The 18132-nt window shown below is 47.7% G+C and overlaps 1 protein-coding gene across 3 annotated transcripts in view; it reads left to right on the top strand.

Annotated features, from left to right (window-relative positions):
* Positions 1-14199, top strand: part of LOC134965901 (phospholipase A2 inhibitor NAI-like) — a 112233-nt gene extending 98034 nt beyond the window's left edge. For all 3 annotated transcript variants that reach the window (XM_063942299.1, XM_063942298.1, XM_063942297.1), the window contains exons 2-5: positions 8890-9006; positions 10266-10412; positions 10876-11016; positions 13950-14199. In XM_063942299.1, the coding sequence (XP_063798369.1) occupies positions 8952-9006; positions 10266-10412; positions 10876-11016; positions 13950-14131 (525 nt within the window). In that variant the 5' untranslated portion in view covers positions 8890-8951 and the 3' untranslated portion in view covers positions 14132-14199. The remainder of the gene's footprint in view (positions 1-8889; positions 9007-10265; positions 10413-10875; positions 11017-13949) is intronic.
* The last annotated feature ends 3933 nt before the right edge of the window (positions 14200-18132 follow it).

Raw genomic sequence — 18132 nt, 5'->3', positions numbered from 1 at the left:
CAGTCACTATTGTTAGCACCGGTGTCCAAACGCACCGCATTATAGGGAAGTAGACGCACTAAATAAACTACAGCTCCCAGCAGCCCTTAGCACTGAAGCATTCCGCCCCTTAGGGCTGCTGGGAGCTGTAGTTTTTTACCTACATCTTCCGAGTAATGCGGCGCGTTGGGACACTGGCGCTAACAATAGTGACTGGCTGCTGTGCGAGTCTCCGGGAGAGCCACTGCCAAAGGAAGGACAGCAGCTTAGCTGCTGACAGGAAGAGAAGCAGGAGAAGCATTACCCGCCCCTCCCCCACTCACAGTACCTCCGCACCCCATCTGCGGCACCCCCACACCCCCCCTCCAGCACCCGCAATAGCTCCGGACCCCCTCCCCCACCCGCAGAGACCCCGCGCCCGTACCTCCCGCCGCACCACCACATCCGCTCCACCCGGGGCAACCCCGCAACTGCTCCTCCCCCACCCACAGCGGCTGCGGACCACCACCCGCTGCATCCACGCACCCTCCCCCACCTGCGGCACCACCGCAACCGCCCCTCCCGTGGCACCCCAGGATCCCATCCGCCTCTTCACCGCACCCCCTACTCCTCCAACCAAAGCACCTACTAGGTGATTCACCAGGCCCTGCGTGCGCTGTTCACGCCATTACAAGGGACTTCCACCCCTTAACCATTGCACGCCCTTTGTCCGTGCAATATTTAACCACTCACAGAATTATGATTGGATGTAATACTCCATATAATAAAAATATTGCACGCCACAAGGGTGTGCAAGGGTTAAGGGGGCGTAGCCCCTTATGACGGTGTGAAGAGCGCCCATAGGGTGCAATGAATCACCTAGTGTCATATATCACTGTCTGGAATTGCAAGGCATATTTAGGGAACCAGCTTGTTCACAATTAAAATCAATTGTCAGCCTTAACAGTGCAAAATACATAGATTTAATATATAAAAAAATGACAGGAATTGTCAGCCTTAACAGTGTAAAATATATAGATTTAATATATAAAAAAATGACAGGAATGGATGAAAAACACACGTCCAAAATTAAAAGGTATATAAAGCTTATCTGTCTATAAAGGAGATATCTGCAAAGCGCCCCAACGCGTTTTGTCCGTCAGTGTCTGGACTTCAACAAAGGGAGATCTATATATATATATATATATATATATATATAGTTATATACATACAGTATATTACCGTTTACACATTTAGCACAGAATCTGTAAGGGTTAGGAATGAAATACCGGCAGCCTTCAGTATATCGTCACCAGCATCCCGTCCGCCAGTATTACGGCAGCGTTGCGAGTGCAAATAGTCCCCTTGCGGGCTCGCTATTCCCATTTGTGTTAGCCGGCATTCCGGCTGTCTGCATTTTCAGCGGTCGGGATTCCAGCTTCGGTATCCTGACCACCATTATCCCGACCACTGGCAAAGTGAGTGCATTCACCTCCTTGTGGCAGTGATCTACCGCCCCCCTGGCCACTGTTCACCTTTCCTTGACAACTTTGCTGCCTGGCTTCCCCACTTTCTCTCCTCTAACCTCCCCTCTGTCATCCTCGGCGACTTTAACATCCCTATTGACATCACTAATGCCGCTTCCACTAATCTTCTCGCCCTTTCCACCTCCTTTGAACTTTCTCAATGGACCTCCACCCCTACTCACAATCTCGGCCACTCCCTCGACCTTGTCTTCACCCACCGATGTGATCTCTCTGATTTCTCAAACTCTTCCTTCCCTCTCTCTGACAACCATCTGCTTTCTTTCACCTTCTCATCCTCCTTCCTCCTCTCCACGCCCAGACCCACCACCACCAGATGCAATCTCGGGTCTCTCAACCCCACTTTCATGTCCTCCCTCGAAACTTTCCTATCTCCTCTTTCCACTATAACTTGTCCCAACCAGGCAGCCTCCTTCTATAACTCTTTCCTAACCGCTGCTTTCGACTCTGTGGCCCCCCTCTCCTCTGTCCCCCTCCGCCGCTCCAAACCCCATCCCTGGCACACCAAGCTAACACGTTTCTTACAAAAATGCTCACGCTCCGCTGAACGCTCCTGGAGGAAATCTCACTGTCTGCCGGACTTCCTCCATTTCAAGTTTATTCTCTCCTCCTACAGCTCTGCTCTTTCCCTCACCAAGCAATCCTTTTTACAAGTACTCATCTCTTCTCAGTCCTCCTGTCCACGCCGTCTCTTTGAAACTTTCAACACTCTCCTTCGCCCCCCTCCTCCTCCCCTCCCATCCTCCCTCACTTCCACTGACTTTGCCTCCTTCTTCATCTCCAAAATTGAGGACATCCAACACGACATCTCCCGCCATCACCCCTCTGCTACCCCCTGCCCCCTTTATCCCTCCCCTCTATCTATCCCACCCTGTCCTCCTTCTGTCCCACTTCAGAAAAGGAAGTCCACTCCCTCATCTTTCCCCCCCCCCTCCACCTGCCCCCTGGACCCCCTTCCCTCCCATCTTCTCCGCTCCCTCTCCCCCACTGCCTGCTCCCACCTTGCTCACCTCTTTAACCTGTCCCTCTCCACCGGCATCTTCCCCTCACCATTCAAACATGCTCTGGTCTCTCCTATTCTCAAAAAACCCAACCTCGACCCCTCATCACCCACTAACTACCGCCCCATCTCTCTTCTCCCTTTCGCCTCCAAATTACTTGAACGACTAGTCTACCTCTATGACAACTCCATCCTTGATCCACTACAATCTGGCTTTCGCTCACTCCACTCAACTGAGACTGCCCTGGTGAAAGTCACCAATGACCTGCTTTTGGCCAAATCCAAGGGCCACTTCTCTCTGCTCATCCTTCTGGACCTCTCTGCTGCCTTTGAAACCGTAGATCATCCTCTCCTCCTCCGCACACTCCAAAACGCTGGCCTCTCTAGCACTGTCCTTGACTGGTTTTCTTCTTACCTCACTAACCGCTCCTTCTCTGTGTCTGCCTCCAGCACCACCTCACACCCTTCCATCCTTCCTGTTGGTGTCCCTCAGGGTTCTGTCCTTGGGCCCCTTCTGTTCTCCCTGTATACCTCTTCCCTGGGTGCGCTCATTAACTCATTTGGCCTTCAATACCACCTCTATGCTGATGACACACAACTCTACCTCTCATCTCCTGATCTGTCCCCCTCTGTCCTCTCTCAGGTTTCCAGCTGCCTCTCCCCAATCTCCTCCTGGATGTCTGAACGCTCTCTAAAGCTTAACATGGACAAAACTGAACTCATCATCTTCCCCCATCCAGAGAAACACCCCCGACCAATATCTCCATCATTGTTGACAACACCACCATCTCCCCCGTTCCCCAACTCCGCTGCTTGGGCATCACTCTTGACTCCTCCCTCTCCTTTGCACCCCACATCCAAGCTTTGGCACAATCCTGTCATTTCCAGCTACGCAACATTGCTTGTATCAGGCCATATCTCTCCCATATCTCTCCCAGAGTGCAACTAAACTCATCATCCACTCACTGGTCATCTCACGACTTGACTACTGCAATGTCCTCCTCACTGGCCTCACTTGCTCCCATCTTGCTCCCCTCCAATCTGTCCTGAACTCCGCAGCTAGGCTTATCTTCCTCTCCTGCCGCACCACATCTGCCACTCTCCTTCGACAAATTCTACACTGGCTCCCATTCCCCTACAGAATCCTCTTCTAACTCCTCACATTCAAGGCCATCTCTAATTCCACTGCTCCCTACATCTCCAACCTCCTTTCCCTTCATACTCCATCCCGCCCCCTATGGTCAACCAATGACCGTCGCCTCTCCACCGCCCTGGTCACTGCTTCCCATGCACAATTTCAGGATTTTGCCCGTGCTGCAGCCCTTCAGTGGAACGCACTCCCCCGTTCCATTAGACTCTCCCCGACCTTGCAAAGCTTCAAACGGGCACTAAAAACCCACCTATTCATCAAAGCATACCCTCCCGATGCATAACCCAGTGCTGAAGCCACGCCTCCACCTCCCCTGCCTCATGCCGTGAACATCTCAGCTTTGCTTGCATACTGCCATCAGGCTACCTCCCGCTTGCCTGCTCCTCTTGTCATCTGTATGTCGCCCCTCCCCACTAGATTGTTAGCTCTTCAGAGCAGGGCCCTCTTTCCTCTTGTTATCTAAGCCCTTGTCTCGACACATTTCACTCGCAGCTCTCCCCTACTCAACGACCATCTTTATCCTGCTAGTAAAGGCTCATCTCCATCTATGGCCACCAGCCTCTAGTAGTACGATGATCACTCCATCAATACTTACATCTTAGCTGTATTATGTCTTGAGAACGTGTGGTGCTCTGTTACCTGTACTCTATTTCTGTTAATTATTTACTGTAATGCTATGTTTTGTCTCCCTGTACTGTCCTTTGTACGGCGCGGCCAGTGCCAGATTAAGGTCCTCATGGACCTGGAGCTGAAATTTCTGAAGGGCCTATTATTTGCCACTGAAGAGGGTGTGACCAGCATGATGGGTGTGTGGCTTCTGATATGGGGGGGGGGGGGGTATCAGTGCTGTATATGTACTTTATGAGTGTGTGTGTGTGTGTGTGTGTGTGTGTGTGTGTGTGTGTGTGTGTGTGTACTGTATACATGTATGTAGGCATGTGTTTGAAAAAAAGAAAACTCCCAGCACTTAAATACCCAATTATCTCCAACAGCGCCTGTGCATACACAGTCTAACACATGCGCTGTACCAGCTTTTAGTGATTTCCACATTATTCCATTAGGAGGAGAGGGCACTTACTCACAAATATCATACGTTTATTGACCAAAACGCATACCAACAAGTCAAGAGTCTGCATTTTGATTCCTCAGAACATTTGCAAATAGGGCAGCATAAAAGCACAAGTACAGCATATCAGGTAGAGATTACAGCATTGTCTCACAAGCCTTTCTATTTATTCCACCGGAACAATATTCCGGAGGGCGCCGCACCATGGCAAGATCCGCCATTGTGCAGTGTGCCCCCCAGCAGTGCCCCCCGCCCCCCTGCTGTGAGAAGGAAACCAGACGCTACGCGTCTAGTTTCCCTTCGTGGCGCTGGTCCCCCCCCTGCTGTGAAGGGAATCAGACGCTAAGCGTCTAGTTTCCCTTCATGGAGAGGACCTTTGCTGTGCAGTGCGCGATGACATCATCGCGCACTGCACAGAATTGTGGCACAGACGCTAGGGGTCATAATTGACCTCTAGTGCCTATGCTGTGCTATGGGAGAGACGTCATGACTGACGTTTCTCCCATAGATCCGAGGAGAAGAGCGGCGTCGTCGGAAGTCTGCAGGTCTGGAATCAGGAGCGGGGATAGTAAGTATGCTTTGTTTTTGTTTTTTCATTTCCTTTCAGCGGCGCTGCAAATGGGGGCGTGACTGGCCACGCCCGTATAAAGCCACGCCCATAACTTTTGCCCGGGGTGCCATCAGGGCAAGGACCGGCCCTGAGAACTGTATGCACTGGAACACAAAACTGGATGTCCACAACTACAGTAGTTACTCCCATGTAACACAAACATCAATGCAGCTACCAACAACAGTGCACATGCATGGACCAGTAAGGACCATATCATAGCACTGATCCAAAGTATTTAAAGGACTAGATAAATTACACAAAAAATTCTGAACATCCCGTTATCTCATGTCAGCATAGCTCCAACGGAGAACATACCTAGGCATGTAATGCTAGGAAACTCAATGTAATAATATGAGCATATTACAATATATTATATATATATATATATATATATATATATATATATGTGGAATAGCCTGCCGCACACAGTATTGTCCATGTTAGGAGTGCTGGATACATAATATGTTACAATAGTCCCAGAAGAAAAGAAACCAGCACCTCCAAATTACTGCATAATAAAATCTTTATCAAAAAATAAGATCTTAAAAGCACCAGAGGCAAGAAACATTAGTAGAAGCACATGGGGTGTCAAAAAACTGCATAATATCATATCACCATTTCAACGTGGTAAGTAGTGCAAGCCTCCAGCAACAAACAGGTAGGTCGCCAGCTGTTTCGGTGCTCAGAGGCACCTTCCTGTCCATGAGGAAGGTGCCTCTGAGCACCGAAACAGCTGGCGACCTACCTGTTTGTTGCTGGAGGCTTGCACTACTTACCACGTTGAAATGGTGATATGATATTATGCAGTTTTTTGACACCCCATGTGCTTCTACTAATGTTTCTTGCCTCTGGTGCTTTTAAGATCTTATTTTTTGATAAAGATTTTATCATGCAGTAATTTGGAGGTGCTGGTTTCTTTTCTTCTGGGACTATATATATATATATATATATATATATATATAACTGTATGTGTGTGTGTATATAGATTGACTATATAGATTGACTTTCGATTGAATAATATATCACTTGAAAATATGTCAGGAGTGCCGCCTATTCTTTCTACAGTTGAGCCATGGCGTTGCCCAGGAGATTCATGGAAAATTTTACTGCACTGGAAATTCACCTTGCAGCTGCCCATGTTGTCCTGAGATATATATATATATATATATATGTACAGTGCCATAACTAGATATTTTAGCGCTGTGTGCAAGAAGCAGTATTGGTGCACCCCCCAATTTTTAAAATAGAGGCAGTGCGCGCCGACAAAAGTATAGGGGCGTGGCCACAAAATAATACCAATTCATATTACGCTGCACAGTAGTCTCCATTATTCAAATTACGCTGCAGTTACACCACTTACACACATTACACCAGGTAGAGCCCCTGTCACACATTACACCAGGTATAGTCCCCTTTTACACATTACGGCAGGCAGAGACCCCTTTTACACGTTGCGGCAGGCACAGCCCCATTTTACACGTTGCAGCAGGCAGAGCCCCATTTTACACATTACGGCAGGCAGTGCCCCCTTTTAGACATTACGGCAGGCAGAGCTCCCTTTATATAGCAAGGCAGACAGAGCTCCCTTTACATAGTAAGGCAGGCAGACCTCCCTTTTACATAGTACGTCAGGCAGAGCTCCATTCTACACAGTACGGCAGGCAGAGGTCCCTTCTACACAGTACGGCAGGCGGAGCTCCCTTTTACACAGTACGGCAGGCAGAGCTCCCTTCTACACAGTACAGCAGGTGGAGCTCCCTTTTACACAGTACGGCAGGCAGAGCTCCCTTTTACATAGTACAGCAGAGTCCCCTTTTACACAGTACGGCAGGTAGAGTCCCCTTTTACACAGTATGGCAGGTAGTCACGAGAGAGAGAGGGAGGGAGGGAGAGACAAAAAGGTGGCAAGTAGAGAGACAGTGTGGGGTGGGAAGGAGACAGAGAGAGAGGGGTGGGAGGGGGAGAGGGAGAGAGCGGTGGTAGAGGGATAGAGATGAGCCACAGCAGGCAGCATCTAGGCTCAAGTACCCATAGCCTAGCCTGAGCAAATGGGGCAGAGACACAGGTACCTATGCACTGGTGGCAGGCAGTGCACTTACCTGGCAGCAGTGGAGCTCTCTTCCTGAGAATTGCGGGTTGCCATGGCGGCGTCAGCGGCGGGAGTTGTCGCTGTTCAAACTCATCTTCCCGGCATCCCTTGTGCATCCCCCTGCTGGGAGGAGGCGCGTTCCTGGGCCAGCCTGTATGCTGGAAGGACACTAGGCTGCTGCACGAGTGGAGGAGGAGGGGAGGAGCAGGGCGGAGCACACAGGGAGACTGACACTGTTGCCCAGCGCTGCCGACTATTTTATATCAGCATCGATGCGTCCGACAGAGAGGGAGCTAGGTGCAACGCTACGGTTATAAAATGTAGCGGGCAGCACTGATGCTGACGGTGGCCAGTTGGGGTGTATGTGGATGGTGCACCCACAGAACTAGTGCACCATCCGCCCACACCTAGTTATGGCCCTTTATTTATACGTCACACCTTGACAAAGGGAAGTAAGGTCCAGGAACATTGGAGATCTATGTGACCACTTTTGTTGTGTTTTAATACACACATTTGAATTATCAGACCCTGAGTTCCGCAGTCTTCTTTTATTGTGTGTGTGTGTGTGTGTGTGTGTGTGTGTGTGTGTGTGTGTATATATATATATATATATACACACACACACATATGGTGCATATGTATATACACCACATACACATAGATATATACAGTATAGACAAATACACACATATATATATATATATATATATATATACACACACACACACATACGGTATACGTATGTATGTCTGTGTGTGTGTGTGTGTGTGTGTGTGTGCATGTGTGTGTGTGTGTGTGTATATATATAAATAATATATATATATATATATATATTTATATAAACATAGCCATAGACTAGAGTCAGTGTCTAAGTTATACTAGAAGCCAGCCCCTCACCTCATGCTCAGCCATTCTGCCAGGCTCATCAGGACGCCTACACGGAACAGCCTGCTCAGTGGCTGTTACCGTCCTGCTGCTGCTTCCTCCAGAGTGAATGCGGTGGTGACAGGCCGGTGATTCTGCAACGTCACATGTGCTGACATCGCTGTGAGGCCAGGGATGGTGACGCAGCCTCCACTGCGCCGCCATTAGCACACACCACACACAGTATGCCGCCAGTGCCGCAGGAGCAGGAGAAGGGGGGGTCGCGGTTGGGGGGGAGGGGTCGCGGCTGGGGGGCGGGGCATCGGACACCCGTTTAGAAGGCTGCTGTAGCAGGAAAAAAAAATCCTTTTTACAGCAGTCACAACAGAGTCTTCGGGCCTATTTTGATGGGGGGCCTGGAGCTGCAGCTCCATCCGCCCCATGGTTAATCCGGCCCTGGGCGCGGCGAAACACGTGTGGCACCTTATAAATAAAATGTAATAATAATAATAATAATAATCCCATCTATAAGGACAAGACATAGGCTGTCACCCAGTGTGCTCATTTTATGCTTCTTCACCTGCTCCATTTTTTATTCCCAATTGCAGGTTTTTCTCTCAGTTGCAACCAGTGTGTGGGCACCGGCTCTTCCTCCTGCACCGGAACAACCATGACGTGCCCCGCGGATAACGCTTGCGGCAGTACCCGAACAGTATCCACAGCAAGTATGTTATGCAGAGTCGGTGAATTACATTTAAAAGTTGCAATTTCCAAACACTGTTTACAAAAGTTAGTGAACCTGCTGAGTGCGACCTGTGCTTTCATGTTGTTATATCTGTTGTCTCGCAGATGTTACATGCAAATTGCAATTCATAGGAGTGATGTATCTGGATTCCAGGTGGGCCGATGTGTATGGGAGGCCTGTTTTGTTTGTTGACATGTGGCCCTGCCCCCCACATGACAGACAGCCCGCCGGCACTCATTACACTCACACACCGCATTGTTCCAATTCATTCTGTTATTCCATCTCTTTGTATTGTCTACAGCACTGGCGAATTTAAAATGGGTGCAGTGTGTGCGGTCCAGGGGGGCCCACACCGTACACCTTGCATCCATTATTTTTAATACTCATCCTTTGGAGTGCCATGGGGAAGCAGCAGCTCTGCAGAAATCACTGGGAAAATGGCATGACACCATTTTCCCGGTGTTTTGCACATGCGCAGTAAGAAAATCACTGGGAAAATGTCCGCCTAGCCATTTTCCCGGAGATCTGCACATGTGCTGTAGACTCTGGGACACTAGGGAGCCTAGTGCCCCGAGCTACAGCGCTGCCGCCGACTAAATAGAAGGGGGCCCTGACGGAGCCTGCACACGGGCCTCTGCCGCTCTAAAACCGCCACTGTTCTGCAGTGCAGCAACTCTGCATCCATCATCTCACAGCAGTGTATATACAGCATCTGTATATTATTATTTTGCCACTTAGGCTTTGTGATTGCGGATGATCTAGTTGTTGTGCTGTCTGGTGTTTGTGCTTGGCTGACATGTAGGATGGAGTGAATGGTGATTGGCATATGGTGGGTGTTATAAGCATAAAAAATGGTAATCCGTATTATTTGTGTGAATGACCCACCAGCCAATCACAGCCGGGGGTGGGACTTTGCGAATGTCAGGGGTGTAGCTATGCTCAGTATCCCGGCATCTTGTAAAAAAATAATAATATTCGTTTAGGCTAAGCCATCGATTGAGGGAAACCATCTTGTTCTCTCCCATCGATTGCAAAACCATTCGACATCGGCCTTAAACCATCGATGATAAGTAATCATTGATGGTCGATGACCATCCCTAATGCCCCATGGCAGCATAGTTACACCCATTTAGCTGCATAGATTACACCTGGCTGACTACCGTGTTACTCTGAGTAACCTGCAGTTCCACAGAGGTGTGTATCTTTGGCTTGGACAGTTAATAAACTCTTTTTCTGCAGGTGGGGTCACATCATCTGTCTTTGTCATGTCTTGTATACCTCAAAATCAGTGCGATACATCTGGAAGTATCAGTACTGCTGATATCAAGATAAAGATAGGCATCACCTGTTGTAATACAGATAACTGCACTCCATCACCTTCGGCATGTAAGTGTTTTCTCTTCTATCCCAGAATTATAATTGTTTTTGCACGTTTGTTTTTGTTTTTATTTGCCAAAGTATCATAACCTTATACTGTACATCCCACCGCTGAACACTGTACAAGTATAGCTTGTAAAACACCCGCATATAAGATCACCTCCTAAAAGCTGTTTCACAGTGAATTACAGGTAACCATGTACCCTGACTGTAAAGCAGTAGAGTCACAAGGTTCCGCGAACTGACGCCTTATGCTTTTAAAAGGTTGTAGAATTCTTCTGTGGTTAAGATGCATATATAATTATTTACAGCAATGATTCCTGTTCGATACATATGGAGTGTGGACTAAATTATCAATGTAGTTTAATTTGGATGTCAAGAAATCAGATTCACTCAAAATTTTACTTTAGCAGATTATATTAGACGTAGGTTTAAGTTATACATTTTGATGTTTTATCTTCATGTATCACAGTACCCAGCGATAACTCTCAGCCAAATGGACTGACCTGTCGTTCTTGCATTTCGGCTACATCTGACTGGTGTTACACTGGGGACACCGTGCAATGCACTGGAAGTGAAGATATGTGTCTTCTCCAACGTACTAATATTTATGGTAATTATAATATTTTTATTTCTGTTCTCTACCAAACACAGCGTCATATGTCTACTAATACCAAATATGTTATTAATATTCCAGATTCATAATCAGAATAGCACTTGTTATCTGAGATTATTATTCTGTTCTCTGCATACTTCTCTGAATCAGGCCCTCAATGTAAAATACTTAAATACAAGGCCATTAACCAAACTACACCAACATACATTGCTTTGCTTATCTCAAAATAACTCCCAATATCGACCTCTCCTCTCTGCACAAGATCTGCGTCTCTCATCCGCACGCATTGCTCTCTCCTATTCATGATTGCAGGGTTTCCTTCAGGCTGCACTTACTCTGTGTATGCCCTCCCACGCACAATAACACTTTCCTCTAGTCTCCAACCAATCAAATTCCAGAACGGCAAACATAACTTTCATACACATTCATATCTCATTACGGGCGGGATGTATTAACATACATCGCCGCCCCTCGCCGGATACCGCAGCGATGTTGATCGCATATGTACTAACATATGCAATCAACATTGCAATACGGTGACGGAGGCCCCCCGCGATACCTGTTAGGTGGTCTGGAGGGGGCCCCGTCACCTCCATGGGGTCCCCACACAGGATAGATGCTGGGAAGCAGCAGCAGGCTGCCCCCGGCACCTCCTCCTCCCCCCTGCAGCCGGAAGGACGTCCGGCTGCGTTGCTAGGGGAAGGAGGAGATTACCTTCCGGGTCCGGGGCAGCCTGGAGGAAGGTAAGCTGCGGGGGAGGGGGGTCGGCGTCTGCGGCGGGTCCACGGTGTCGGCGGGTTGCAGTTTTCGGGGGTTTTACCGCATTTTTGCTTTAGTACATCCCGCCCCACATCCCCTCAGTACATGGGCTACATGCTTGTGTTTGCACCCCCGGCTGAAATTTGCCAGCCAGCCCCTGACCACAGCTCACGTCTCCCGACTCTTTGTGCAACTCTCCCTGGGATTTCTCCCCCTCAAGCCAGTTCATGGAACACAGTTTCCCATACTGAGGATAACCCAGATTTCTGGGAACAGTCTGTAATGTTTACGGAGGGTCAAAGTTCATTGAGGATTTATGCGCAGGGCAATCACTGCTAATTGGATTGCTCCAACGTGGTTAGTTGATTCCCCCATTAGTGTACCATTGAAGAATGAGTCAAAACCCCTTTTACTCCTCAGTTTTGATGTTAGAAGAAGTTATGACATCCATTATGACTATACCGCTTATGCTAGGTGTAGATTGAGTCTCCCCTGGCTTGTAGCAAAATGTGTATGTGCAGATAGCTGGCATGTATACTCATCAGTCAGTAGCCCGTCACCAGCGTCGTTAGGTTGAAGGCAACCCAGCAAGAGATCTTTAGACAGGTAAACCATGTCAAATATCAATGGTTTATTCATAAGTATCACAGTGGCACTAAATAAAAGGGATCCGGACTGAAAGTCGACAGTAACTAGGTCGACAATGTCTAGGTCAACCACTATTGGTCGACAGTAACTAGGTCGACAGGGTGTCTAGGTCGACAGGGTCTTCAGGTTGACTTGTTCTAGGTCGACGGGTCAAAAGGTCGACATGAGTTTTTCACAATTTTTTTCTTTTTTTGAACCTTTTCATACTTAACGATCCACGTGGACTACGATTGGAACGGTAATCTGTGCCGAGCGAAACGCGGTAGCGGAGCGAAGGCCCCATGCCCGAAGCATGGCGAGCGAAGCCATGCGAGGGGACGCGGTGCACTAATTGGGGTTCCCGGTCACTCTACGAAGAAAACTACACCAAAATAACATGAAAAACTCATGTCGACCTTTTGACCTGTCGACCTAGAACATGTCGACCTAAAGACCCTGTCGACCTAGACACCCTGTCGACCTTTTTACTGTCGACCAATAGTGGTCGACCTAGACATTGTCGACCTAGTTACTGTCGACTTTCACTACCACACCCAAATAAAATATGCCGACACAACATTATCCACAACTAAAAAAATAATAACAGTACCAAAGAAAGGAGAAAGACGCACTGGGATGCACAGGCCACATACAGAAAGAAAAAAAATACACCGTAGGGAACCAGAAAAACATACAAAGATGAAAAGAAAGAGATAATGCTAAGAGTAATCTATATAATAAAATCAGGTGCTGATAAGGGAAAAAGAAAGATGAAGGGGAAGAGAGAGATGGAGTAAGGGGGGGAGAAAAAGAGGGTGTTGGACACTGAAGAGACCCAGGTACTGTAGCTCTGGGGACAACATCTACTATAGGGGGTCATTCCGAGATGATCGCTAGCTTCCGTTGTTCGCTGCGTAGCGATAATAAAAAAAAAAGGCTAATCTGCGCATGCACCGCAATGCATACGCGCGACGTACGGGTACAAATAGCGTCATTGTTTTGCACAGGTGCTAGCGACGCTTTCAGTCGCACTGGCAGATGCAAGGAGATTGAGAAGAAGTGGGCATTTGTGGGTGTCAACTGACCGTTTTCTGGGAGTGTTTGGAAAAATGCAGGCGTGGCCGGGCGTTGGCTGGGCGGGCATCTGACGTCATTACCGTGTCATTCGTCGCAGCAATCATCGCACAGAATAACTAACTACAGGGCTGGTCTTGTTTTGCACAAAATGTGTTTGCAGCCGCTCGGCTGCACAGGCGTTCGCACTCCTGCATAGTGAAAATACACTCCCCTGCGGGCGGCGACAATGCGTTTGCACGGCTGCTAAAAGTAGCTAGCCAGCGATCAACTCGGAATGAGGGCCATAGTTACTGTATCACATTGTTTTAGCCACTGAGCTATAGTCTGATGTTTTAGGCCGACTGCAAACTTTACCTGGGTCACTTGAAAGGCAAATGTTATCTCACTGTTCTCTCACACAATTTTATCTACAGGTACTAAAGAAGTTACAAGAATTCTTCACTAATATTAATATTTGTTCTTCACAGCTCCTTCAAAACTATCGACTGCTTTTCGGGGTTGTGCCACTAAAAATATGTGTTCACTCAGTTCCCAGTCCTCGGCAGGTGACGTGAAAGTGACCTGTACCAGCGGAAGTTTTGGTCTGCGCAGCAGTATCATTTTTACCTCTATTCTTGCTCTTGCAGTATCTAATATTGTGTATTTTTGAAATAGATAAGGGCACCATGTTCTGTCTGTAAACATTCCACGCATTTTAAAATAAAAAGTTTCATATATTGTCTTTTCTCATTATTTTTTTCAATGTCAATGGGATTGATAATTTTATTGGAATTGCACTACTGTAAAAAAAGAAATACTGGTTGAATTACCGTTATAATCTAATTATCCACACATAATTATTAATCCTGGAACTAATATCAATGAAGAGATAACTTTAAAAACATATAATAAACAGTACAGCAGAGCCGGCCCCAGAGGCGTAGCTAGGGTTTTTGGAGCCCAGGGCAAGATCAATAATGGCGCCCCCCCCCCCCCCCCCCCCCCATCCCAAAAACAAAACTAAAAGGGAAAGTATGTGCCCACACCACCGGTGTCACTGTATATAAAGATATGAGGGTGTGTATGTACAGATGTAGGTGCAGTGGACGAAGAGGAATTTTTGAAGAGGGAATGAAATAGGGAAGGTTGCAATTATGCGCGAGCCGAAGGCGCACGTGCTCCCGAAAAGGGGGCGTGGTCACTCAAAAGGGGGCGTGTCCGTCAATGTAGTAAGTCTCCTTATACTATCCAGTACTGGTGCCTCTTTCACATTACAACACACGGTATGAGCCAAAATTCACATTATGGGGTATATTCAAATGAAATCAGATCCATTCCGACATGCATTTGTCGGAATGGATCTGGCAACCCCTATTCAAATCTCATCTCAATTCGACTTTTTCAAGTCGAATTGAGATGAGTGACCCAGGAGGAGGAGAGGAGGGGGTGGGAGCCACGGGGGACAGCCGCCAGCAGGCAGAGCATGTCAGCGCTACCGTAGGGCTGCAGAAGGATGTCACACAGCCGCCCGACCTCACGGCAGTGTCCACCCGGCTCCAGCAAGCTTGCTGGAGCTGGGTGGACACTGCTGTGAGCGGCACGGCTTTGTGACATCCTGCTGCAGCGCTGTGCTGTAGCGCTGATCTCCTCTGGCTGTCCGTGGCAGTACCCCGTCTCCCTGCGGCTCTCCCCCCTCTCCTCCTCTGGTCCGCATTTCAGTCCAACATCTTTTGATGTCGGACTGAAATGGTCGAAAAGGGGGCCGTAAGCACGTGGATCGGCAGCTATTCTGCCAATCCACGTGCTTTTTGACAAGTCAAATTCACCGAATTGTCGAAAATACTGAATAGGTCGAATCACGATTCGACCTTAAAAAGTCAAAAATTGACGTCTTTTCGACAGACGTCAGTTTTCGACTTCACTTGAATATACCCCTAAAGCACACGGTATGAGCCGAAATTCACATTATAGCACACGGTTTGAGCCAAAATTCACATTATAGAGGGAGGGGATCCTACCCCCTCAATTAATTAATCCTGTGGGGCCCTTAATTAACTAATCCTGTGGGGCCCTTAATTAACTAATCCTGTGGGGTACTGTGGTGAGGGGAGCCTACCCTCTTATTTGACTATTTGCAGAGTTTAGCAGCGGAAGGGTTGCAGCGGTTTCTCACCCAAAGCTGCGGCGCTTCTGCCACCTCCGACACTCCACGTCTTCGGCGCCACCCGGGATGCAGAGCACCGCACCGGGGATGCACCCTTTTCAGTGTGGTCTGCTGCGCTCTGTAGGGGGATCTTCTCTCCTGCTGCAGGATCCTGAAGTGCGCCGTCCTCCCCGTTGTTCCGCACCATCTTCTTTAAGCCAGCCAGGGTCTTCTGCGGGTCCTTGCTCCGGCAAGCGGGTGTCCTCCGTGATGCCGGTGCTCCTGTTGCTGGTCAGTCTCCTCCATTGCTGCAGGGTCCCGCTCCACTGAAGGTTGGATTTACTTCCCCGGTCCTGCTGGCTGAACTCCTCCTCTTATGTGGCGTCTTCTCCACTCAGCGCAGACGGCTCTGGTGACAGGCACAGGCAGCTCCTCCCTGGCATTGGTCTTCTCCTGGTCCTGCGGCTTGCTACCTTGCGTCTCTTCAGCTGGTGCGCATGTCTCAGCTCCTCCTCCTCCGGTCTTCGTGAGTCCTCCAGGGCTCCTTCCTACGTGCTGCTGCTGTCTGCTAATTAAAAATATATATATATATACTTCCGGGTCAATATATATATTATATTATATTTTTTATATATATATATATATATATTGTAGAATGAGGGCGGCACTCACGCAGACTGATGCAGGTGAAAATAGGTCAGTTTTATTGATCCGACATGTTTCGGGGACTAGCCCCGTCCTCAGGGCTTTAACAACCCAAACTGAGCAAAAAACAGACATATATACCCTACCCAAAACCAAACAATCATGATAAAATACCACTCACCTGCTCCACGGCGCCATACTGTGCATCCGGACGCCGAGCAGCGCGTTCATGTCGCTCACCACTGACATCATCCAACCGCGCCACGTCACCATCGCCTAGGTAACCAGACGCTACTCACGCTTGAAGCCAGGGAGTATTCCGTGATCCACGCTGACAGCCCGCGATGTCATCAGGTGGCGCTCTGTGGTGCGGTTACCGTGGCAACTACAACATAAACAAGAAATAAAACACAATATACATACAATCAGTGCATGGCATAACAATCCTACTGCCTAGATTAGCAATACGTAACAACTATCATATTATTAATGAGACTGTATCAAAATATACTGCTGATATGCTAACTTAGATATCCGCCACTACTACATAACAGCTAAATCTACATTAAAGCAGTTAGGTATCAAGGTAATATACATATTAAGAAGGTTTATAAAAAACACTGAAGGCCAAGATTTTCATTCAGGCCATGAGGAGAAAGGGTACCCAGTTTATGAATCCATCTGGACTCATGTTGTCACAATATTCGATCCCTATCACCTCCTCTGATGGTCTTAGGGACTTGATCAATCAAAATGGCCCTAATACTTGCCACCCCATGTTTATATTCTAAACAGTGACGAGCAAAGGGTTGGTCACTATGACCCTTCTCCAAAGCTTTTTTAATGGCACTTCTGTGTAAAGCCATACGTTCACGAAACTGACGTATGGTCTTGCCCACGTAGGCAAGACCACACGGACATGTCAAAAGGTACACCACATGTGTAGAAGTACATGTGAGACGATATTTAATGGGAATCTTCTTCCCGGAGAGGGGAGGGGATGGTTAAAGGTATTACCAGTCATAAGTGTGTTGCAGGTGGCGCAACCCAAGCACCTAAAACAACCCAATTTAGTTCTCAAAAAGTGGGTTTCCTGTGCACTAGTCAATTGGGTGACATCTAGTTTAACTATATGATCACCAATGTTTCGGCCTCTAGTATAACTAGGCAATAGTGAAGTGTTGGCCAATGATGACAGAGCTCCCTCCGTCTGTATAATTGGCCACAATGCTTTAGCCTTTTTAATGTTCCTATTAGTGGCCGTGGTAAATCTACTAACCCAGGGCAATTTATGGTTAACCTTACTGCAGGATTTAGCCTCAGGCCTCAAGGCTTGTTCACGAGGAATACTAAGAGCCTTAGATTTCGCTTTTTTAAGTTCCCCCAGGGGATAACCCCATTGTGCAAATTTATGCAACATACTATCTATAGCTATCTCAGTATCCCTAGGATCTGATGTAATACGTCTTACCCGCATAAATTGTGAAAAGGGTAATCCCCTTTTCAATGAACTAGGATGAAAACTGCGATAATCAAGTAACATATTCCTATCAGTGTTCTTAATAGGTTAATCAAATCCTCTCTAGTGCCCTGCCATAATACTATCAAGTCATCAATGTACCTTCTGAAATAAAGTACCTGTGGGAGGGTCACAATGCAACCCAGCACCCGGTACAATTCACGTTTGTTATAGATGGTGCCACTGTGAATTATTTAGACGTGGCCATTACCATTAGTCAGGGCAAGCTGTCTACTTCCTTATTTATTAAGAACACTGATAGGAATATGTTACTTGATTATCGCAGTTTTCATCCTAGTTCATTGAAAAGGGGAATACCCTTTTCACAATTTATGCGGGTAAGACGTATTACATCAGATCCTAG

Source organism: Pseudophryne corroboree, chromosome 10, assembly GCF_028390025.1.
Source record: "Pseudophryne corroboree isolate aPseCor3 chromosome 10, aPseCor3.hap2, whole genome shotgun sequence".
Lineage (NCBI taxonomy): Eukaryota > Metazoa > Chordata > Amphibia > Anura > Myobatrachidae > Pseudophryne > Pseudophryne corroboree.
The sequence above is the reverse complement of the archived record's forward strand: the minus strand, read 5'-3'. Positions and strand labels throughout refer to the sequence as shown.